The sequence below is a fragment of the Babylonia areolata genome, chromosome 10 (assembly GCF_041734735.1).
Source record: "Babylonia areolata isolate BAREFJ2019XMU chromosome 10, ASM4173473v1, whole genome shotgun sequence".
Classification (NCBI taxonomy): domain Eukaryota; kingdom Metazoa; phylum Mollusca; class Gastropoda; order Neogastropoda; family Buccinidae; genus Babylonia; species Babylonia areolata.
This window is the reverse complement of record NC_134885.1, coordinates 11,117,540-11,142,947: the sequence shown is the minus strand read 5'-3', so window position 1 is coordinate 11,142,947 and position 25,408 is coordinate 11,117,540. Positions and strand designations below refer to the sequence as shown.

The following is a 25,408-nucleotide window of genomic DNA, read 5'->3' as shown; positions in this document are numbered from 1 at the left end:
AACACCACACACACACACACACACACACACAAACACACGATACATGTACAACAAGACATCCCCTACTATACAACACACACACACACACACACACACACACACACACACGCATGCACACACACACACACACACTCTCTCTCTCTCTGGGAGTGGAGGACAGAGTAACACAGGACAGATCAACAGATTGCAGGCATAGTAAGTACCGTGGATCATATATCACGGACCTTAATTAATTACTCAGAGGAAAGGTATGCGCAGCAATCTGAAGGAACATCATCAATTTTACTGTTTTACTGTGTGGAGAACGATGAATGCAATCTCACAGACCAGCCTTGTGCCTCAGGGGGTGGAAGAAGGGTGTTGCCTTCACTGAATATATGAAAGCGGATCAGTCTGTTTTCTGGGGGGCAGGGGGAGGGGGGAGGGGGATATTTTTGCCTTTTTTGTTTTGTTTTGTTTTTTTGTTTTTATTTTTGTCATGAATCATAGGAATCATAACTAGTCTTTTATATTATTAGGCTTTTGAAAATCAATTCTTCATCATGCATGATGTTAGTTAATTTCCTGGAAGTCAAGATACGATAACAAAACTAACGTGGCTGTGAATGCGCATTAAAAAATGCGCACGCACACACACACACACTTTTTTTTTCTTCTTTTTTTCTTTTTTTTTTTTGTGGTGGTGGCGGTGTTTAAGTGTATGAGCGCAATACTGTACTGTGGCATATGTAATGCATGCATGTACCATGGTTTGCCTGACAACATTCATCAACTGAAATTGTCATCTTCCAACCCAGAGGACAAACATCATCATCATCATTGAAGTGTTGTGCACATACATCCATGAAAGTGCGTGCGTGCGTGCGTGCGTGCGTGTGTGTGTGTGTGCGTGATTTATGTGTATGTGTATGAGAGAGAGAGAGTGTGTTTGTACAACTTAAATTCTGCGCTATCTCAGCCCTGAAACAGGCTCAGCATTTCTCTATAGTCTTTGATTTTCATATCCTACATCTATTCCTCTAAGCTGCATAAAACATATCTGGCATTTAATATTTGTTTAGTTGTTGAACACACAGACACACACACACACACACACACACACACACACACACACACACACACACACACACATGCATGACAACTTCTCCCCATCAAAACCTCTTTCCCCCCAAAGAATGGCAGAGTGAGAGATAACTGATGGGTAATTTCTGATACTGCTCCGCAAAAATCACAGTTAGAATTGGTGACACTACTCCCTGCTGCCATGGTCTTCCCCCTCAACAACCTAAAAAGCTGGAAGCCCAACCAGTGAGCTGTGTCCCTTTTCTGTCGATCTGACACATACAGAACGCTGCTGCCACTTGACTGCCTGGCCAAGTGGTCAAGAGAGAACAGGAGACTCCCCAGTGTGAGTCTCACTGCTAGCAATGGTGTCTGTGGGAACATGTGTAGACTGGTCTATGTGAGTGTGCTGTGTATACATGTGTGTGTAGCACTGACAGTGGTACTGGCCTTCAATTTACCATCTTTCCACCTTAAGCAATATAAAATTATTAAGAGATAAATAAAAACAGTGAAAATGTGGGGCATGGAGGGCAGTGGGGAGTTGGAGGCAAGGGCAAACAAGAGTTTAGAAACAAGTGTGTGTGTGTGTGTGTGTGTGTGTGGTTGTGTATGTGTGTGTGTGTGAGACAGAGAGAGAGAGAGAGAGAGAGTGTGTGTGTGGTTGTGTGTATGTGTGTGTGTGTCAGACAGAGAGAGAGAGAGAGAGAGAGTGTGTGTGTGTGTGTGTGTGTGTGTGTGTACATGTCGTGTGCGTGTGTGTGTGTGTGTGTATGTTCTTTTTTTAATTTCAATTCTTTCAACTTTGAGTGATATTAGATATAAGTGTGTGTGTGTGTGTGTGTGTGTGTGTGTGTGTGTGTGTGTGTGTGTATTACAGGCCCAGTTTGTTTTTTTGTTTTTCCAAGTTTATATGATCTAAAAATGCATGTTGTGTATGAGTGTGCTTGCATGTCTGTGAATGTGCATGTGCAAGAACACAAACATACATATGTGTGTCTACGTATGTTAAATACGCTTAAATTTTACTCTAATTTTCAGATGATTTAATTTTCAGATGATTTTATACAAAATTCATGCATGTTGCAACTGACATAACCACCTCCACTGAACCTTAATTACTTGAAAGATCCCACTTTACACCTGTAAACCTAGTACAAAAGACTTCATAATAAAAATCATCATCTGAATTATTTATTGCACTCACTCCCAGTGAATGATGAAAATTAAATACTCTCTGGTACCAGTACTGATCTTTTCACAGGAACTAAAGTGATGAACAAATTCACTTGATCTTTTCACAGAAACTAAAGTGATGAACAAATTCACAATCACTGTAACATTAAATACTTATCTTTTCACAGGAACTTAAGTGGTCACTGGTGAACAAATTCACCTGATCTTTTCACAGGAACTAATGTGATGAACAAATTCACAATCAGTGCAACATTAAATACTGATCTTTTCACATGAACTTAAGTGGTGAAAAAATTCTGAATCAATGTAATATTAAGTACTGATTTTTTCACATGAACTGATGTGATGAACAAATTCACAATAACTGTAACACTAAACATGTATGAGCCAGCACTCAGACACACACAACAAAACATATTGTTCAAAGGGTTAATTGTATAAGTGTGTATGTCTCTATATGGTTCAAGTGGACACTTGACGTTTCCTTCTCTCAGTATCTCCACCTCCCAAAACAGTACTGCTAAAATAATGTGATCCCTGTCAACACACACATGTACACACACAAACAGTTCTAGTATTTAAAAAAAATATATATATATATAAAGTAATAATAATGTGATCTGTGTCAGCCAGTCAGTCTGTGTGTCTGTCTGTCTGTCTGTCTGTCTCTCTCTCTCTCTCTCTCTGTTGAGAATCCCTATCTCGATTCTATATTACACACACACACATACACACACACACACATAATTTACAACAGTGGAATGGAACAGCCTGCCTGATGATGACATACTCTGTCCCACTCCTGTGATGAACCCCCACCCACCCCCTTCACATCGTAATTATTGTCAGTTTCGGCTACAGCAATATACATATCCAGATCCAGATCTACATATGCAGAACTCTGGTCTGCATTAGATCAACATGGTCGGGTTTTCAACGGCTTCTGCAGAACTAATAATAGCACACAGTAACCGACAGGCGTTGTATTCAATCACATTCGCAGTCTTTCAAAAGTTGTTGACTGTGCGAACCAAATGGATACGCTGTCGGTCGACAGTTATGCCTTGACAACAAAAACAATTTGGCTGAATCAGTCGGGATTATATCACTTTATCCTTGTAATAAAGTGCTGGTATTTATATCTCCAATCTTTGTATTTTTGTTCGCACTGGATTATAATTTGAACATGATTCATTCTTATGAACCAACACTACACAAAATCATTATGTCTCAAAGCGGGAACGTGGCCATGACTCATGCAGTTGGCTGATGTCGGCATGAAAACAACACTCAACTTCTGGTAATGCATGGTATTCTGTTGGAGTTTCTGTTTGGGTGGGTGGGCGTTTTTTTTTCCGAGCGCGGTAGGCCTATCTGAACACCGACAATCGTGACAGTCCAAGCAAGAATGTAACTTTCAAAAACAATGCTGCTTAATTAGATAGTCTGACAAAACTTGTGCACACAATATTTTGTGTATGAGAGATGCATCGAGACTATGAATTGTTTACAAACGCCACTTACCTTTATCATGTCTTCCATTTTGCGTTTCGGACGATTATTGAAAGAGCCATCTGTTATATCGAAGGGAGATAATGCAAATTGCGGAGTGTTTCACTTCCAACTTTCGAAATTCGTACGGTGACTCATTCTGTCTTTCAACAGATAAATGAATGATAAGTAATAGATAAATGAATAGATAAATAACATTTGATTATGATAAAAATGAACTAAAAAAAGGAAACGAAATTCGATTTGAAATTTATTCAAAACGAAACGACAAATAGAAGGCATATTTCATTGTTCCTTGGTTGGCAAATAATGTCAAACATTTTAGCACAATAATGGCTTAAGTAGAAAAGTTATGATCACACACTCACACACAGAGAGAGAGAGAGAGAGAGAGAGAGAGAGATTTCCAAATTGATATATATTGAATTGAAGGCAACTGCTGTTTATCACCAGCACACACTTTAACCTGCTCTCATTGCCATGTTTTCGAGACGCAAAAGCTTACACACACATGATGCACAAACTCTCTCTCTCTCTCTCTCTCTCTCTCTCTCTCTCGTTCTCTCACAATCTCACACATGAACGTCCTCAGTTCAGACAAATAAAACATTATCTGGTAAACAAATTAGGCAATTATATCAATGATAAACTGAACTATCAATATTATGCACACTGGTCAGGTAAAATCGACTTCAAAGTCATAAACCGTCGATTTTGTCGCGTCATTCAATGCTTCACTGATCGAATCGAAACTTTCCAACAACTTGGTTGACCACTGACAGGTCAAGATCAGTGTTCGCCGAAACTGTATGGTGCCTTGGAAGTAGTCTCCCTTCCTCAATCATTTTATTCACAGAGTCTATAACCGTGCAAGCAAGAAGATGGCTGACAGAGACGAAATTCTCAACCAATTCGCTTCTATAACAGGCGTTGATCAGGACAGGGCTAGATTCCACCTTGAATCATCTGCATGGAACCTGGAGGTACTATGTTGAACCATTTTATTGATTAAAATGACAGACATTATTTTACCCCGATTGTGATGTCAATTATTCGATCAGTAGTTAAAACTGAATGAGTCGACAATTTCGACAGTTTGTGACTTTGATGTCGCTTTTGTCTGACCAGTGTGTGCAATAAAAATACCAACATTGATGTTCAGTTTATCAGTAACATGTCCCTTCATTGTTTGATTCAATTTGAAACGGAAGTAATTAGCTACACCCTCGCCTGTATCGTCAGTTGCCTTCAGTATACAAGTTTTACAACCCAACAAAAAAAAAATTTTTTTTTTATGCAGAATTTGATTGCTCAAAAATTAGATGGGTTAAATCCTTGGATGTTGATATGAAGCCATGTTCTAATATTATAAAGATACATTGTGAGCATTCATGTGTGTATGCAGTGCGTTTCTTTTGGTGTCTGTACATGACTTGTAGTTACAACGAGGTGTCAAACCCTGTTGACTTCTCTATACAGTGTTAATAAATTAAAATAAAAACTTGTGTGTCATATGTATGTACACCATTTCTGATTTTTTAGAATATTTTTTTTAAAAGGAAGGAGCAGGTTCCTTATCTATACCTAAACCTGATCCACTGGTCTGTCAGGTCAAGGGAGTCAACCCAAGGCTGTGTGACTGTATCACTTATTGTTTGTCTCCGTGTCTCAAGGCCTGACTAAGCGCGTTGGGTTACGCTGCTGGTCAGGCATCTGCTTGGCAGATGTGGTGTAGCATATATGGATTTGTCCGAACGCAGTGACGCCTCCTTGAGCTACTGAAACTGAAACTTGTCTTCGTGTGTGGTGGTTTCTTTCTTATGATTTATACTAGCACCTTGTGTGTTAGGTGGCCATTGCAAATTTCTATGAAGAGCATGAGGAGGATGAGGGAAGCGCAGCCAACCCACTTGATGTGGAGGAACTGGAGGAGGAAGTGGAACCTGAACCACAGCTCCTCCAAAGAAAGAAAAAGACTTCAAAACCAAAGGGTGGCAGGTAAGTACTATAATACTCTGAGTGATCATGGCATGTACATAAATGGTAATGGTTTGTTTCATAAATCTATTATATTGTGTTTCCTTTTAGCAAAAGTTTCTGTTTGATTTACTTTACTGATGCCACTTCATCTTAGTCTTACAGTCTCAGTCACTTGGTTGTACATGTCATCATTTGTTTAAGCTGACCGCACAGGAGCGGAAAAAAAACAGAAAGCAGAAGTGAAAATAAGAAACTAGTATTTGTAGTACTCAACTTATAACATATAACTTATTACTTTAACAAGTTACTTTAACAAGTTTCAAATGTGTTTCTGTTTATTATTAAGCGTTCCAAATCTATCAAAAATAATAAGTTTGTCAGCCTCTTTGTAATCACCCTGTCTTGTGTGTCTGTGTGTGCAATTCGTAAACTTTGATTTAGGCATTACAGTTTTCTCAGTTGGTACAAATGGTAATGGGGACCAAACTAGAGAAAAATTCCTTTTATGAAAGAGACCTTTCCAGTCTTTCCTTTTCTAATGATGTAGTGATCAGGGTGAGAGGTCAAATGTGAGTCATCACTTGGCAAGACTGAAAATAATGTATAATGGGACTTGTATCTTACATCACTTTTCTTTAATTCATTTAAAGTGGTATTGTTTTGGACAATGGTATCAGGTTAATTTCTGTTGAAATTCAGTGGTACAGGTCAAAGGTCAAGATCACAGCTTGGCTTATTAATTAATGGAAACGGAAGAGAGATGAGATCACTATAGAATATGATAGTAACTTTTATTGATTTATTGATTGATTCAACATCTTTAGAGTCAAAAGTCATGCATATACATCAATGTTCAAGTTCAGAACATAGGATAGTGAGCGGGTGGGGGGCAGGGGTGGGGCTGGGGGGTGGGGGAGTAGAAGTATGAAAGAAATCCTTTCATTTTCGTCCAGTCTTCATCAAACATGGTACAATGATTGGTTGAAACCAGATTGTAAACCTTTCAAAACCTTTCTACTGTTCTGGAGAAGGTCAAGGTCACTACAACAACAAAAATCCTAACACAAGTAACAGGGTTCCACTAACATAGTAATTAGGGGAAAAGAATCATTTCGTTAGATTCAGCATGTGAAGATGTTTGGCAGGTTTGGCACCATCGACAGTCTGCGAGGAGAGGAAGACTCCAGCTCAGATGAGGAGGGTCAAGCATTTTATGCCGGGGGTTCAGAGAGAAGGTATGTATTTCAGCTGGCACAGTTTATCTCTTGTTGCCCTGTGAATAGTTTCTTCGCAGGCAGACTGTGGGCTTTTGTAGCTTTTTCAGTGCTATGTTCTAGTGACTTAAAAGTTGAGCCAGCATGACTTTTTTTAACCTGTGAATCCACAGGGTTTTTTTTTATTCCAGCAGTCATGTTATACATGTTGTGTTCATTCATTCATGATATGTTCCAAAACCATTTGTTTTCTCACATTCTAGACAAGTTTTATGATACAAGTTTAGTATAAAAAAAATGATAACGATAAATTAAATAAAATAATAAACTTAGGTAGTTGGCACAATATTTTTTTTATTTTTTTTATTTTTTTTTTTAAAGCAAAAAGCTGAGTCAAAGTATGATAACACCAAGTCATCTTCCTGTTGATTCGTCTTGTTTAGAACCATCCTCAACACAGAAATTTGAAAACAAAGAAGTAAAAATACTTTATTAAATAGTTACAAGTTTGGCGGAGGGGCGTGGGGAGGTTGGAGGAGGTGGATGCATGGGGGAGTGGGGAGGGGTGCTTCAGGAATGATCAACCATTATTCATGTCTGTAGAGAGAAAAATGCCACTTCAGACTCTGAAAATTGTGGACAGTTTGCCTGCAAATGACAACAAGCTAGACCTACAAAAATAGTTTTGCAGGGGGATGCTGTCTTTGACAATGAATATTATGACACATTGATAGTGTAATTACCTGGGTCATCACACCACACAAAGCATTTTCTCAGCGTAAAAGAGAGGATCTGAGGACTGCCTTTCTTCACGAGAAACCATGAAATTTGTGTATACAACAACAACAACAACAACAACAAATCAAATGAATGAATAATAAATAAAAAAATTTAAAATAAAAAACTTACAAAGAGGAGACATGTAAACATGTGTTTGCATGTATGTCCAGAAAAAAAGGAATATATGCTCTAGGAACATGTGTGCATTTGTGTTTGTGTATGTGATTTAAAAAAAAAAAAATTTAGATAAGTTTGAATTGCATAGATCTTTATACTTAAAAAAAAAAAAAATTAAATTGTGACTCATTTATTGTTTTTAATCCAGTGGGCAGCAAGTCCTGGGACCAAAAAAGAAGAACAACGATGCCTTTGTGTCGGACCTGTTCCAGTCAGCCAGAGAGTGAGTCTGCATACTTCCCTCTGTTCACTAAAGGCTGAGCAGAAACCTTACACAGTGCACATTGTGAATTTATGTATGATATATAATTTATATAATTCTGTTTTCAGAGGGGCATGGAGTAAGCAGCGTTGTTTTTCCTCTTTTTTTTAGACTGCAAGAGAGGCAAAAAACACAACACAAGGAAAAGCTTTTTTGCTTAAAGTACAAGGAGAAAATAATACACGGAAATAACACACATAATCAAAGCATTACATTCATTTATAAGTCATTGAACAAAAATAAACAGTAATGCAAAGCACAGAGAAAGAAAGAAAGAGTGAGAAAGAGAAGTTTATTTACGCATATTAAGAAAATAATGCATTTGTGATTGAAACAGACAGTGGTTTTTAAAAACAAAGAAAAAAAAAACCACATCAAACCATCATATTCATTTTTAATCATGGATGGGCTACATCAACAAAAGTTAACAGTGCTGCAAGGTAAAGAGAATGAGAGAGAGCGAAAAAGAGAAAGAGAAGTTTATTTATGCAGACATATTTCTTTAGATAGTGAATAGCATGATTGATACAGATATTGGTGTTTATATCCAGTCGGTCCTTATGACCAGAGGAAAATAATTCAGTTGCTGACTTTGTTGTTGTTTTGCTGTACTTGGCTAGTTCAGTGCCATGAAAAAATGGGAAGGGAAGTGGTATGATCGACGGAAGGTTTATGATCGAAACTTTACTCATAATGATTTTATCATCAGATGGTTTCCATATAAAGCCCTGGTTTTTTTCTTTCTACAAACTTAAGTGATGAATACATGTTCAACTACATGATGTACAATCATATTATTGATTTAGATAAATTCTATATTCTACATTACAGTACTAGACGATATATAGTCTAATGACAATGTAAAATACAACCCCAAAGTTATCAAATTCAAGCGTGTATGTGTATGTACATTTTATGTGTTTATGATCATGGTGTAATTTTGTGTGTTTAAAAATGTGTATATTCATGTAGATGTGTGTGTGTGTGTGGTTCTTTTTATTCATTTAATTTTGATATATATCTCTTCTTTTTTTTTTCAGTCTTGTTTTTTTCCTCCCTTCTTCCTGTGTATGATTATTTGGATGTGTGTATGTTTTGTAATGTTAACATAGAAAACTTTGAATTGCAAAGTTTGAAAAAGGTTGATGATCCACAGTCACGGCGCAGAAGAGATGGAATCCAGTGCTGCCACTGCCAGTGCCAGTCGCTCCTCAGCTTTCCACGGGACAGGGTACCGCCTAGGAGAGACAGAAGGGCCTTTAGAATCTGTGGCTGGGCCCAGCATAGCCGCCCCCAGGCGCCAGGTTGGTACTGCTGCTCATCTGTGGTTTTGGTGTTTGAACAAGAAACGCGACAAAAAAGTGACAAAAAAGTCATGATCATGAGAAGAGAAAAAAAGAAATCCAAGTTTTCAGTAGGCATAGACCTTTCTCAAAGACGAATGCGATATTGTGAAACATGACCAGTGTAGTTTCAAAGTATGACCCACTGGGGTCTACAAGATTTTTTTTTGTTTTCTTGTTGTAATAAAGGAGAGTTATCTTCCTGTTTCGCAACACAGTTGGTGCCTCTCAGTTGTGCAATATTTTTTTACAATTACTAGGAAGCATGGATGAGTTTGGGTTAGAGATGGGAGGAGAATAATGTGTGTGTGTGTGTGCATGTGTAGTATTTTAATGTACATACTTCCTTCACTTACACGACACTTACCTTTATCTCTTACACTTTAATGTTTGGTCACGTTGAACAGTGACTTTCTGTACCTGAGTATGGACAGTAAACCATTCTTGAGTCTTGTAAAATGATTCCACTGATGTCTCTATAGGTGGACATGACACTGAAGATGTGGAAGAAAGGGTTCAGCATAGACTCTGGGGACTTGAGGCCGTACGACGACTCAGTCAACAAGGACTTCCTGGAGAGCATACGCAGGGGGTAGGTCCATCTGGCATTCACTTTGTGTGCTTTGGCTGAGGTGGATAAAACGTTTAATTTCATATATTATACCATGGCCCTACTGGTGCAGACTTCAGCAGGGGGGGTTGATTCCTGACCTGTGAAAATCACAACCCTGTCCTTTGTGGAGAAATTGAAGATAGGTGTGGCTGGTGACCTCCTTTGTATATTGCCTTCCCTTCTGCATTTTCCTTTTAGTTTTGCATATACATTTTTTTTTCAAAATGAATTTACATATACAGTTTATATCTGAATTAGATGCATGTGTACATTGTGAGGTGAACATTACTCATACCACATGTAGATCTGAATGTTTGTGCATTGTTCATACCATATGTAGATCTGAATGTTTGTGAATATGTGTGTCATCAGGATACTAGAATTATACTCCTGTTTGTGTATGTGTTGTGTTCTGCAGAGGGAAACAGTGTTGTTCATGCTGCTTAGGTTGTGCACGCATGTGCTTACCAAGAAAGGGAAGTTGCAGATGGATACTCTGTGTGTCTCCTTCACTGTTTCCGCTCAGTCTTTACAGCCAGTCAGTCTTTGAAGGTGTTCCTTACGCGCTGCATTGTACTGGATTGAATTACATTGATATTATCACAACAGACTTCTCTGAGTGAAAGGAGGGCATGTCGCTGCAATGTAGCACCATGGTTCTTTTATGTGCGCTAAGTGGATGCTGCACACGGGATCTCGGTTTATCATCTCATCCAAATGCCTAGCATCCAGACCACCACTCAAGTTCTAGAATGTTCTTATTCTCTCGCATCCAAGGCGGTTGTGTTACCACTAAGGCATCACTCTATTATGTTTATACTCTGTATGTGGAGTGATGGCCTAGAGGTAACGCATCCGCTTAGAAGCGAGAGAATCTGAGCGTGCTGGTTCAAATCACAGCTCAGTTGCTGCTATTTTCTCCCCCTCCACTAGACCTTCAGTGATGGTCTGGACGCTAGTCATTCGGATGAGACGATAAACTGAGGTCCCGAGTGCAGCATGCACTTAGCGCACATAAAAGAACCCACGGCAACAAATGGGTTGTTCTGGCAAAATTCTGTAGGAAAATCCACTTCGATAGGAAAAACAAATGAAACTGCATGCAGGAAAAAAAATTTTTAAATTGGTGGCGCTGTAGTGTAGCAGCGCGCTCTCCCTGGGGAGAGCAGCCCGAATTTCACACAGAGAAATCTGTTGTGATAAAAAGAAATACAAATATAAGTTAAGTGTTGAGAGAGAAAATACTGGCGAGTGTGGGATTTGAACCAGTGCTCTCGGATTCTCTCACTTCCAAGGCGGGCGTGCTGTCACCAGGGCATCACTCCTCTTGCTGATGTTGCAGGGAGGTTCCGCATGAGCTGATCCGCATGGCCAAAGGCGGGGAGGTGAACCTGAGCATGGAAGACCATCGCACTGAAGACTTCGTCAAACCCAAAGTCACCGTCAAGGCCTTCACTGGGGAGGGACACATGCTCGGCAGGTGGGTCACTGTGGAACGTGTGTTCATTTTTCTCTTCTTCTGTCTTTGTGGGCTGCAACTCCCACGTTCACTTGTTTTGTACAAGGGACAGGTGTGGTGGCTGAATAGTTAGAGCACTGGATTCCGAGTTTCCCAAGTTCAGTCCCTGGTTTCGGCGCACCGGGTTGAGATATTTCCGATCTGCCAGGTCAACATATGTGCAGAGCTGTAAGTGCCTGAACCCCCTTTGTGTATATACACATACAGATCAGATATGTACATTAAAGATCCTGTAATCCATGTCAGCATTCAGTGCGTTATGAAAACAAGAACATACCCAGCATGCACACACTTGAAAATGGATTGTGGCTGTGTACATGGCAGGGTAAAAACAGTCATACACTTAAAAGCCCACTTCGTACATAAAGTGAACATGGGAGTTGCAGTCCATGAATGCAGAAGAAGTGTTTTCAAGCAGGCTTTTACGAAGATGACCATTTTTACTTTGCCTATTAGGCAGCCATACTCCATTTTCAGGGGGACGGGAGGGTTAATGCTTGGTATTTTTTTGTTTCTATGATTCACTGAACGCTGGCATGGATTACTGGATCTTTATCATGTGCTTTGGATCTTCTGCGTGTATACCCACACACAAAGGGGGTTCAGGTGCTGGGCAGCTCTACACACCTGTTGATCCTGGAGATTGGGGAGGGGGGGGGAATCTCCACTCTTCACCGACCAGGTGCCATGACCGGGATTCGAACCAAGGACCCTCTGACCACATGGCAATGGCACCTATCATTGTTCACATTAGCTCCCTAACATGTTGGCTGACGGTTTCCACCACAGCCTCATTGTTTACATTAGCTCTCTAACACGTTGGCTGAGTGTTTCCACAGCCTCATTGTTTACATTAGCTGTCTAACACGTTGGCTGAGTGTTTCCACAGCCTTATTGTTCACAATAACTCCCTAACATGTCATTGTTTACAACAACTCCCTAACGTATAGATCAACTGTTTCCACAGCCTTATTGTTCACAATAACTCCCTAACATGTCCTCATTGTTTACATCAACTCCCTAACGTATAGATCAACTGTTTCCACAGCCTTATTGTTCACAATAACTCCCTGACATGTCCTCATTGTTTACATTTGCTCCCTAACATATAGATCAACTGTTTCCACAGCCTTATTGTTCACAGTAACTCCCTAACATGTCATTGTTTACAACAACTCCCCAACGTACAGATCAACTGTTTCCACAGCCTTATTGTTCACAATAACTCCCTAACATGTCCTCATTGTTTACATCAGTTCCCTAACGTATAGATCAACTGTTTACACAGCCTTATTGTTCACAATAACTCCCTAACATGTCCTCATTGTTTACATTAGCTCCCTAACATATAGATCAACTGTTTCCACAGCCTTATTGTTCACAATAACTCCCTAACATGTCCTCATTGTTTACATCAACTCCCTAACATATAGATCAACTGTTTCCACAGCCTTATTGTTCACAATAACTCCCTGACATGTCCTCATTGTTTACATTAGCTCCCTAACATATAGATCAACTGTTTCCACAGCCTTATTGTTCACAATAACTCCCTAACATGTCATTGTTTACAACAACTCCCTAACGTATAGATCAACTGTTTCCACAGCCTTATTGTTCACAATAACTCCCTAACATGTCCTCATTGTTTACATCAACTCCCTAACATATAGATCAACTGTTTCCACAGCCTTATTGTTCACAATAACTCCCTAACATGTCCTTATTTACATCAACTCCCTAACATATAGATCAACTGTTTCCACAGCCTTATTGTTCACAATAACTCCCTCACATGTCCTCATTATTTACATCATCTCCCTAACATACAGATCAACTGTTTCCACAGCCTTATTGTTCACAGTAACTCCCTGACATGTCCTCATTGTTCACAATAACACCCCCGAAAGCGGAGTATGGCTGCCTACATGGCGGGGTAAAAACGGTCAAACACGTAAAAGCCCACTCGTGTATATACGAGTGAACGTGGGAGTTGCAGCCCACAAACAAAGAAGAAGGAGTTCACAGTAACTCCCTAACATGTCCATATTGTTTTCATTAGCTCTCAAACATGTTGACCAACTATTTCCATAGCCTCATTGTTTACAGTAACTCCCTGACATGTCCTCATTGTTCACAAAAACACCCCGGAAAGCGGAGTATGGCTGCCTACATGGCAGGGTAAAAACGGTCATACACGTAAAAGCCCACTCGTGTATATAGGAGTGAACGTGGGAGTTGCAGCCCACAAACAAAGAAGAAGAAGGAGTTCACAGTAACTCCCTAACATGTCCATATTGTTTTCATTAGCTCTCAAACATGTTGACCAACTATTTCCATAGCCTCATTGTTTACAGTAACTCCCTGACATGTCTTCATTGTTAACAAAAACACCCCGGAAAGCGGAGTATGGCTGCCTACATGGCATGGTAAAAACGGTCATACACGTAAAAGCCCACTCGTGTATATAGGAGTGAACGTGGGAGTTGCAGCCCACAAACAAAGAAGGAGGAGTTCACAGTAACTCCCTAACATGTCCATATTGCTTTCATTAGCTCTCAAACATGTTGACCAACTATTTCCATAGCCTCATTGTTTACAGTAACTCCCTGACATGTCTTCATTGTTAACAAAAACACCCCGGAAAGCGGAGTATGGCTGCCTACATGGCATGGTAAAAACGGTCATACACGTAAAAGCCCACTCGTGTATATAGGAGTGAACGTGGGAGTTGCAGCCCACAAACAAAGAAGAAGAAGGAGTTCACAGTAACTCCCTAACATGTCCATATTGTTTTCATTAGCTCTCAAACATGTTGACCAACTATTTCCATAGCCTCATTGTTTATTTTAGCTCCCTGACATGGTTGTATCCACAGAATCATTGTTTACAATAACTCCTTAATGTGTCTGTTTTGTTGAAATTAGCTCCCTAACATATTGACCAACTGTTTCCACAGCCTCATTGATTACGGTAGCTCCCTGACACTTTTGACTGTTTCCACGGAATCATTGTTCACATTATTTTGCAGTTGTATTTCTTTTTATCACAACAGATTTCTCTGAGTGAAATTCGGGCTGCTCTCCCTGGGGAGAGCGCATCGCAAAACTACAGCGCCAACCCTTTTTTTTTTTTTTTTTTTTTCCGTGCAGTTTTATTTGTTTTTCCTATCGAAGTGGATTTTTCTACAGAATTTTGTCAGGAACAACCCTTTTGTTGCCGTGGGTTCTTTTACGTGCGCTAAGTGCATGCTGCACACGGGACCTCGGTTTATAGTCTCATCCGAATGACTAGCGTCCGGACCACCACTCAAGGTCTAGTGGAGGGGGAGAAAATATCGACGGCTGAGCCGTGATTCGAACCAGCACGCTCAGATTCTCTCTCTTCCTAGGCAGACGCGTTACCTCTAGGCCATCACTCCACATGTCCCTAACATGTCCTCATTGTTCACATTAGCTCCCTAACATGTCCTCATTGTTCACATTAGCTCCCCGACATGTCGACTGACATGTTTTCCATAGCCTCATTGTATTTCTCTTTTGTCACAGTAGATTTCTCTGTGTGAAATTCGGGCTGCTCTCCCCTTGGAGAGTATGTGGCTACTGTGCAGCCCCTCTTTTTTCTGCCTGAAAGTTTGTTGTTTTTTGTTTCATTTTTTTTCCTGTCAGATTGTTTCTTTCTACAGAATTTTGCCATGGGTAACCTTTTTGTTGCCATGCGCTCTTATTCGTGCACTAACTGCATGCTACACGGGGGACCCCAGTTTATCGTTTCATCCGAATGACTGAAACTTCTTTTTTTTTTCTTTTTTTTTTGTCTACCCTACCAGTAAAGATCTGCTCCTGACTTCGTAAGTCAACTAAATGCCACAGTTTACATTTTCTGTTTGTGTTTTTTGTGGTTTTTTTAAATACATTGTTCATTGTTGTTATTTTCTTTGTTTTGGGGGGTTTGGGGATTTTTTCTTTCTTTCTTTCTTTCTTTCTTTCTTTGGTATCTTGGATTCTTTGGTTTTGTTTTTTCAGTGCATGGTAGTTTGCGCATGGAGACAATGGTAGCGTTCTACACGTTCAGTACATTCAATACAGTTTTGTTTTATGTTTATTAGCAGAAGGGAAGACATAAGAACACATATCTTGACTATCAATTATTAATTTCTAGCATTTCAATCATTTCAGCTAATGTCCAGGGCCTTTGTGATTTTCAACAACAACAAAAAACACAAAAAATGGTAAAAGCCCAAGAACAGATGGAATTACAGTTCACTTTTTCAAGCGTTTCTGGAAACAACTTGATTGTTTTGTAGTACTTATTCTAAATGAATACTCAAGATAATGTGTATTTTTGGGGGGAAAAAAAGAAAGAAGAATTCCTATTTATTGTTGGGAGTATAATCATCTACAACTTTTTAAAACAAGAGTTTGTAAGATATTTTAAAGAATAGTGTTTAGATTGTGATAGACTTGCTCTTGATGATCCATTGGTGCTTTTAGGACATTGCAAAACAAAAGCTGATGGATGTTTCTCACATGTTTTATTGATAGCCAAATTCTTTGTGTACAAGTATAGAATCAAAGTAAAGCTGACATCACAAATGTTCTAAGAAGGTCTCAAACAAGCATATGAAGTGGAGGAGTGTGCTTTTAACACAGCTGTGGAACATAACTAATTTGTGCAAAAAATGGGCACTAAACATATGTCCAGCACAAAACTAAACCATACAATATCACCATGGAACAATGTGTTCATGAATATGTATTGTTCTGCCAACGTTATGTTGATGTGGAATTGTCAGTATTCAGAGCATCATTGTGTTTTTACTTGCTAATGCACCAAGTTTATTTTTTCATTTTAACTCTTTCACTGCCAAGTCTCTGTGAAAAACACTCCCCAGCACCAAATATTTTAGATGCGATGCTCTCAGTCACAGACTTTGTTCATATCAAAACAACACAATGTACTTGTTCACTTCAAACAGGGAGCAAAGGTTAGTCATTGTTCTATTGGCGAAGAAGTGACTTCAGCTGTTAAGCTTTGTTACAGTGTGAAAAACAGTCCTTTTAACATGACCCCTGAATATTGACTAAACGTCACTTATGGCGGTGCACTGTCTAGTCCATTAAGGTTACCTATGGTGGTGAAAGAGTTAATGTGTTAGCCTTTGTGTTGTGGTGCTCTGTCTAGTCCACTAAGGTTGCCTGTGGTGGTGAAAGAGTTAATGTGTTAGCCTTTGTGTTGTGGTGCCCTGTCTAGTCCACTAAGGTCGCCTGTGGTGGTGAAAGATTTCATTATTAGCCTTCGCGTGGCGATGCACTGTCTACTCCACTTAGGTCACCTGTGGTGGTGAAAGAGTTAATGTGTTAGCCTTTGTGTGGGGTGCACTGTCAAGTCAACTAAGGTCGCCTATGGTGGTAAAAGAGTTAATGTGTTAACCTTTGTGTGGCAGTGCACTGTTGTCTATTAAGGTCGCCTATGGTGGTGAAAGAGTTAATGTATTAAACTTTGTGTGAATAAAAAAATACTTTTAAAAAAAAAGAGTTATATGCTACAATACGACACAATACAGTACAATACAACATGATAAAACACAACAGAATACAATACAATGCAGTACAATACAGTACACAATATAATATTACAATACAGTACAATACAATAACATACAATACAGTGTTGACCGACTGTGTCCACAGCCCAGCCCCGGCAGTGGTGACCACTCCCTCTTCAGGTGCCAGCGCAGCTGCAACCCCGGCAGCTCAGGTCGACGTGGACTCATCGAAACCCGTCACCACCCTTCAGATCCGACTGGCCGACGGGCAACGGTCAGGACAGGGCTGGGGTGGAGGGCTGGATGTGGGAGTGGAGGGATGGCAGGGCTAGACAAACCGTAGAGTCGTTAGATTGTGTCGACTTTTGCAGCGTGTAATGATGCGTCTTTTATCATGCGTCTGACCAGACTTTGGGGCAGCGTTTTTCAGCCTGAACTTTTATTTACAACAATAGATGGTCGTTACACACGAGGAGTAACAAAGTTGGGGGAATCCCTTAGTCCTGATGGTTTGTTGAAAACTTGAGGAACTGGTTTGTTTGTTTGTTTTTCTGTTTCACAGCCAACATTAACTTGCTGATGATTTGTGTTATGGTTGGTGCATGTTTTTGGGGCATTTTCATAAATCGCCAAACACTCTACGGATCACAGAACCTTTTTAACATGCTTATTTTATCTTCTGCATGTATATACACGGGGTTCAGACACTTGCTGGTCTGCATGTCTGTTAATCTAAGACACTTGGGGGGGAAAAAAGTGCTGTCTCCTGTTTATGGGTTGTTGTGTTTTTTCATGAAATATCCTAGAAATAAGTGCACTTGTGTATTGGGTGCTTTCAAATTACGATCGGCCTGATGAATTTTGAAAATAACTTGTTAAGTAGCAAACCATGGCTGAACAAAACTGACATGGTACAGATTCTTAGCATTATGACTTTTGCAATGACAAATAAAAGAAAGAGGAAAACAGACTTTCTCATTCATGACTTGCACTCGTCAGTATTCATTTGAGAACCCTGAGAAACGTGATAAGAAAAGTATACAAGCTTCTTCCAACATGTTAGCATTCAAGATGAAGGTTGCAGCACCAAATTCTGGTTCTGGCGAAAGCGAAAGTATGTCGGCTGTTCCATCATCTGCTTTTGCCTCAGTGGTGCCCTATTGTGTTTTTTTCAACTGTCAACAACAGCGTTCAACCCCAAGTTTGATCACCTTCACTCTAAACTCCGGATCCTAGGATGCAAACTTTGTTCTCAGCATCTCAGATGTAGGTTCTGCAGTCAACTGACTGCTTGACTTACTTGACTTATTCCTCTTGACTCCTTGTGGAGCATAGGGCTGCTACAGCACTGCTCCAGTAGACTCGGTTTTGGGCTGCCCTCTTCAGCCGGGTCCATGTCCATCCAGCTGCCTTCATCTCATCCTCCGTGCTTCTTCTCCAGGTCTGCTTTGGTCTGCCCACTCTCCTCTTTCCTTGGGGGTTCCATTCAAGTGCCTGTCTTGTGGTGTCATCTGGCAGCTTTCGCAGGGTGTGGCCTATCCAGCCCAATTTCCTCCTCCTGATCTCCTCACTGATGGGCACCTGGTTTGTTCTGTTCCAGAGGCAGGCTTTTGATATGGTCTCTGGCCATCTGATGTTTAAAATATGGCGTTGGCATCTGTTGACGGAAGGTCTGTTGTTTGTTGGTGTTCGTCTTGGTTGTTCGCCATCAACTGACTGCAAGAATAGGGGAATAGTTAGTTTTTTCTGTGTGGCAAATGTTGATCACTTTTTAGTATATTTCCTAAAGACACCAAATGATCTCCTCCTTTCATTTACTGTTTGTGTTGTTCGGTATTTTTGCTTGAAAGTCCCTGCTTGTTCTGTTGCAAATTCTGTCCAGAAATGAGACACACTTGTTTAGGAGGTGGAGAGGGTTAAGTCAAGAGAAAAAATTGGTTTGTAGTTTGAAGTTTATGGTAGCTACCCTTAGTTGTCTACATTTGTATTCATATTGTCTGTCTTGTCTTTTTTCTTTTTTGTATAATCGGAATTGTATCTGTCAAAGTTAAATCCATGAAATCATGTCAGTTTAACTCATTCTACCCCACAGTTATATTCCTGCTACAACTCCCGTGGACCAGCACTACATGAGACCACTGCAGACAAAAAAAGCAAGATGGTTCACTGAAACAACAAAAATCAACGGAAAATTGTTGATTTAATTGGTCAGACAAAGCTTCATTTTAACGGATTCCGGTTCAGTTGAGAATGCCAACTCTACCAAGCAAGAACAAACGAAATAAGAATAGTGTGTTGGTTTGAGAATACTTGTGCCCGGTCCACAGGGGAAGTAATCATGGTACAAGTTATCTCGTACCTGTAGTGGAATGAGGGGTGTTTCTTGCTTTCGAACACTGTCAGTTGGTTCTTACTGTACCATGGTTCAGTTTGTATGTATTTATCTGAGTGTGGATCTGTTGTCTACTTGTGAAAGCATGCTACATCTTTTCTGTTGCAGGATGGTGGCCAAATTCAACCTCACACACACTGTCGGGGATATCAGAACTCACATAGTATCGTATCCTTTTCACACTGTTCGAACATATTTACTTGATCATCTCAGAAAACCTCTGAGGAGAGGTGTATGTGTACAGGCCTGGAATGCAGGCTACACATGTATGTGTATTTGTACACTGCAAATTGGTGATGGAAAGTGAATAGGTGTCCAAATTATTACCTCATTTTCTTTTGCTGTTTAACTTGTGTCTGAATTGTATGAAATGTGCCATATACTATTTAGTCTGGGGTTGAAGTATCTCATTTTATAGATTGTATGGTCCATTTAAGTGTATTCAGCAGGTGGCGTAACATGTTATTTTGTGAATGGATGATGAAACGTCTTCAATTTATAGCATGATTGTTGTTTCTTCTCCAGAATTTGATGTTCCAATTTACTTAAGTCACCTAAAAGCTCATAATGTTTCATTTAACAATCTGAAATAGTGTTGCTGTAACTTTTGTGTGTGTGTGTGCGTGTGGATAAAATGTATGAATGCATGTGTGTGTTTGTATGCGTACACAAGTTTGAATTGTGTGTGTTTAGTGAGCATGTCTAACTTAGCATGTCTAATCTATTTCTGTGTATTCTGAGATTTGTATGTAAGTGCAGAGTTAGGAAATCAAAACTCTGTGAACCATATTGTTGTTACTTTTCCAGTTAAGACTCTTAATAAGAGTGTTATACATGTGATGTGTGAACCCTGACTGAATTAAACAGGAAGCAAATGATGAGTGCCCAAAGGCAGCTGTCATTCTGCTCTACCCAGGTAGGCAGCCTGTTGTACAAATGTCTCTGTGTTTGTAAAGCACTTAGAGCTTGGTCTCTGACGGAGGATAGGTGCTAGATAAGTACCCATGTCAGTCAATCAACTGTCAAAGTGTTGCGGGTTTTGCCTTAACTGCTCAGTTCCCATGGGCAGTACGCTAGCACCAGCTTTGTTCTTATGACGACATTCCCCAACAAAGAGCTGACAGACGAACGCCAGACACTGGAGGAAGCCAAGCTGGCCAATGCCGTCATCGTGCAGCGGCTCAAGTGATCTCATGCGGACTGGGGGGTTAAAACAGTGTGGGAGACAGCATGGAAGAGAGTGGTGAGTGTGTGTCTGGTGTCCTCGTTTACTGTTTTGCTACCTCTCTTTCTCTCTCCTTTGTGGGCTTGGAGGCGGCATGGAAGAGAGTGGTGAGTGTGTGTCTGGTGTCCTCGTTTACTGTTTTGCTACCTCTCTTTCTCTCTCCTTTGTTTGTGGGCTTGGAGGCGGCATGGAAGAGAGTATTGAGTGTGTGTCTGGTGTTTTTGTTTACTGTTTTGCTACCTCTCTTTCTCTCTTCTTTGTGGGCTTGGAGGCGGCATGGAAGAGAGTGGTGAGTGTGTGTCTGGTGTCCTTGTTTACTGTTTTGCTACCTCTCTTTCTCTCTCCTTTGTGGGCTTGGAGGCGGCATGGAAGAGAGTGGTGAGTGTGTGTCTGGTGTCCTCGTTTTCTGTTTTGCTACCTCTCTTTCTCTCTCCTTTGTTTGTGGGCTTGGAGGCGGCATGGAAGAGAGTGGTGAGTGTGTGTCTGGTGTCCTCGTTTACTGTTCTGCTACCTACCTTTCTCTCTCCTTTGTTTGTGGGCTTGGAGGCGGCATGGAAGAGAGTGGTGAGTGTGTGTCTGGTGTCCTCGTTTACTGTTTTGCTACCTCTCTTTCTCTCTCCTTTGTGGGCTTGGAGGCGGCATGGAAGAGAGTGGTGAGTGTGTGTCTGGTGTCCTCGTTTTCTGTTTTGCTACCTCTCTTTCTCTCTCCTTTGTTTGTGGGCTTGGAGGCGGCATGGAAGAGAGTGGTGAGTGTGTGTCTGGTGTTTTCATTTACTGTTTTGCTACCTCTCTTTCTCTCTTTTTTGTGGGCTTGGAGGCGGCATGGAAGAGAGTGGTGAGTGTGTGTCTGGTGTCCTCGTTTACTGTTTTGCTACCTCTCTTTCTCTCTCCTTTGTTTGTGGGCTTGGAGGCGGCATGGAAGAGAGTGGTGAGTGTGTGTCTGGTGTCCTCGTTTACTGTTTTGCTACCTCTCTTTCTCTCTCCTTTGTTTGTGGGCTTGGAGGCGGCATGGAAGAGAGTGGTGAGTGTGTGTCTGGTGCCCTCGTTTACTGTATTGCTACCTCTCCTCTTCGTCTTCTTTATTTGTGGGCTGCGTATGCCATGTTCATCCACCTGTGTGGTTGGGTTTTTACATGAATTACATTTTTGTCCCATCCTGAAGGCAGTCATACTTACCTTTTCAGTGATATGCGTGCTGGGTATGATGTAGTTTCCATAGCCCACTGAGTGCTGACCTGGATTACAGGATCTTTAACATTAGCATATGCTTTTCTGCATGTGTGTGCATACGTTTTAATGGTGGTTCAGGCATTAGAATATCTGCACAGCTGTTGGCTTGTGAGATTGGCAGAATCTCTGTCCTTAAGCCCACCAGGAGCTGTGGCTGAGATTCAAACCCTCAGATTGAAAGTCCAGTGCTTTAACCACTCAGCTGTTGCACCCATCCCCTCTCTTTATCTGGGAAAAAAAGTTTTTATCTGAAATCACTGTTCTTGTCCGTGTAGCTGATGAAGATTTGTGCAAGGGTCATAAACTGGCACTCAGAATACCTTGCTTTTCTGGGTTCCCAATGTGATAGTTTTATTTGCCTTTGGTATTTGAGACATTAGTTTTATTTGCCTTTGGTATTTGAGACATTATTTTTATTTGCATTTGGTATTTGAGACATTTTAATAAAGATTTTTGAATTTTATGATCACAAACTCGTTTGAATCCAGTTCACGCAGGCAAACATGTTTGTTTGTTCATGTAACGCAGGTTCATATTCATATTCTATCATATGTATTGCTGCTAAAATTAGGCTAAAGGTCCTATAGACTAAAACGGATGTCAGGGCAGTGAATTCACACCCACTGTGTCCAGGGTTCGCCATAAGAAGGCAAGGCCCAATCCTGTCCTTCCACCTTTTTAATCTTCCCCAACCGAAGTCGGGTACCCATTCACACCTCAGTGCAGCATTACTAAAACAATAGTAGATAAAACAATATTGCTGATTATGCTTCTGTGTCATTGCCTGTGCAGGCAGCCACCCGCTGACTGAAGGTCTGTGTGGATGGAACCCGTGAAGCAGACTGTCACTGCAGTTGGGTGCTGTGACTCACCGACTGCGCTGAAACAACAGTCTTCACAGAATGTGCGTTCCAGTGCAGACACAGGAGGGGGAACCATCATCAGCCTGTCGGTCCATGTGTTGGCTCTCAGTTCAGTGTTTAGGAGTGACTTGTTTTCATGGCGCTTTTTTTTTTTCTTCTTTTTTTTCCTGGTCATTGGAATGTTGTTCGTTGGTTTGTTTTTGTTTCTCCTCAGCATTTTCCCTCATGTGTGTGAGTGATCAGTATGTATGAAGACTTGATATAGCGCTTTGTACATACCATGACAATATGATTATTTGTTTTGTGGGTTTTTGGCTCTTGTGTGTCAATAAAGTGAGTCTTTGTAATAAGCCTGATTTTGGCGTGTGTGTGTGTGTGTGTGTGTGTCCATGGTAAACGTCAAGAAATTCACTTTCGCTGGGAAATACCAAATTTAGATGAAGCATGGGGGGGGGGGGAAATATCTTTCCTCAGGGGTGTGAATCATCCAGTCAAACCATGTTTCCAGATCATGAACAGTTTATTTCTTCAGCTTCCAGGTCCATTTAAAAAAATTTCTTGGGTCGATCCTGGTTCATCACCAGATTAGTGTTTAGGCTGCCGATTAAGTTGCAGTTTTAAGCAAGCATGACATTCTGTTTCTTGTCCGCATTTATAAAAGGAAAGAAACTGAACAAACTACACAGAATGACCCTAACCACACCGTCAGTGTGTTTATTGCTTTGGAAGGTAGTTATTTACTACAATGATTCTGCTAAACATTCCAGTTGACAGCACCATTTAAAATTTTGTCTGCCAGCTTGTCTGAAAATTTAGTTACAGTGGGACTTACTTAGCAAGCTGCAGCTTCTTTTGCCATGAAGTATCTGAGCAGTCTAGTCATGGAAAAAGAAGTAAGTTATGACAGATAAAAATTCCAAGGTTGTTTGGACATCAGTGATGGTGCATTGTGGCAAAGACTGTCCAACACACACCAGCACATTTCATTAGATTCACTAAAGTGTTGGGGGTGGGGTGGGGGGGGGATTTATGGTTAGCAAAAAATATAATTTGGATCAACTTGTGCAGTCAGCACATTGTGAAGCAGTGAAACCGTTCTTAGTACATATGAAACTAGCCCCTCCCCCCCCCCCCCAAAAAAAAAAAAAAAAGATAACTGAAAATCAGTTTTAGAGTGGAGTCTTGTCACAAAAATTTGCAGCTTTTGTTTAGATTCAGAAAGTTGAGATCAAGACAGGATCAGTTTGAAACTCTGATATATCTCTATTAATATCACTACAACAGTGAAAATACTGGTTGATGTGGGATGCTTTACATGGAATTGTTGTTTCCAGCACACAAGTTTTGGTTCAACAAACACATATATTATTTGGATCAATATGTACTTATGCTTTAGTATTGGTAGTACCTCCTTCCAGTCCCTGGCCCAAACTCCCCCAGTTTCAGTTTCATCTGTGTTTTGTTTTTGTTGTTTTCTTTTCTTAAATAGCAAGAATCACTTGTGAGCCGTGAAGGTTTTGTCTTTTTTTTTTTCTCGTAGCTCGTTTGTATTCATTGTAAGAATATGGGCTCTGAGCATGATGTTACTATTGCCTGACATTTAATAAACTGGCGAGACAATACCTGAAATAAAACTTCAGGCATATTGTGATCGACTTGACATGATATTGTCAGCAGAATAATTTTTCATAAGAAAGCGATATAGCCCCATTAATTATGGATTCAGTGTTTTATGAATACCTGAGCAAAGTTATGAGGAGTGGTTGTGTGCATGGTCGGTTTCCGACATACCCTTATCAACTGGATGAATAAAAGAAAAAGAAAAAAAATATAAAAAAATTGTCATTTCATCATGTGGGATTCTCATTTTGATTCTGACCCTTTCAAGCTTGATAGAGATTCACCAGGTGCCTCTTGTGCAAGTGTGTGTGGTTGTGCTCACAGAAACCATACCTTTTAGGTGCAGTGTTTGCCCACAAGATTCACTTCCTCTTGAACACTATATAAACATGACTAAGTGGAGAGAGAAAAAAGAAAATAACAACAACAACAAAGCATTGTTACCAGATTTGAGTCAAAGGAGGGACAGCTTCAGTCATTTAAAACATGGCTTTCAGGAGAAACTGCACACTACGACGGTGTGGATAGACATGGAAAAGGTTTCCAACGGTGTGGAAAAATAAAATGCTAATGCTAGCAGCTCCTTCCATAGATGAAACTCCAGAAGAAAGGTGTGACCAGCTGTATGTACCAATGGATCTCCCAGTACCTGAAGGTCTGAGCCCATGTGAATGGAGCACACAGTCCTAAGAAGACACTGAAAGGAGGACTGCCCCAAGGAGGCATCTTGAGCCCAACATTCTTTCTGATCTCATCAGAAACACTGTAAACGATATGCCTCACAAAGTCCAGGGAGCCATATATGCTGACGGTCTGATCCTTTGGTGCTCATCAGAACACCTCACAACAGCCAGCTATAGGTTGCAGCAGG

At 40.5% G+C, this 25,408-nt stretch overlaps 2 protein-coding genes across 2 annotated transcripts in view; one reads left to right on the top strand and one right to left on the bottom strand.

The window, feature by feature from the left end:
• LOC143286446 (sorting nexin lst-4-like) overlaps positions 1–3,817 on the bottom strand; it is a 41,354-nt gene extending 37,537 nt beyond the window's left edge. Inside the window, exon 1 of the mRNA XM_076594016.1 lies at positions 3,784–3,817. Coding sequence (XP_076450131.1) covers positions 3,784–3,801 — 18 coding nt within the window. The 5' untranslated portion in view covers positions 3,802–3,817. The remainder of the gene's footprint in view (positions 1–3,783) is intronic.
• Positions 3,818–4,621: 804 nt separating this feature from the next.
• Positions 4,622–24,631, top strand: LOC143286773 (NSFL1 cofactor p47-like). The gene is made up of 11 exons (XM_076594547.1): positions 4,622–4,754; positions 5,621–5,769; positions 6,897–6,986; positions 8,071–8,145; positions 9,341–9,488; positions 10,010–10,119; positions 11,483–11,620; positions 17,353–17,481; positions 19,708–19,767; positions 20,656–20,842; positions 22,847–24,631. Exons 1-10 carry the CDS (start codon positions 4,653–4,655, stop codon positions 20,786–20,788), a joined length of 1,134 nt encoding a protein of 377 aa, XP_076450662.1. The 5' UTR covers positions 4,622–4,652; the 3' UTR covers positions 20,789–20,842; positions 22,847–24,631.
• The last annotated feature ends 777 nt before the right edge of the window (positions 24,632–25,408 follow it).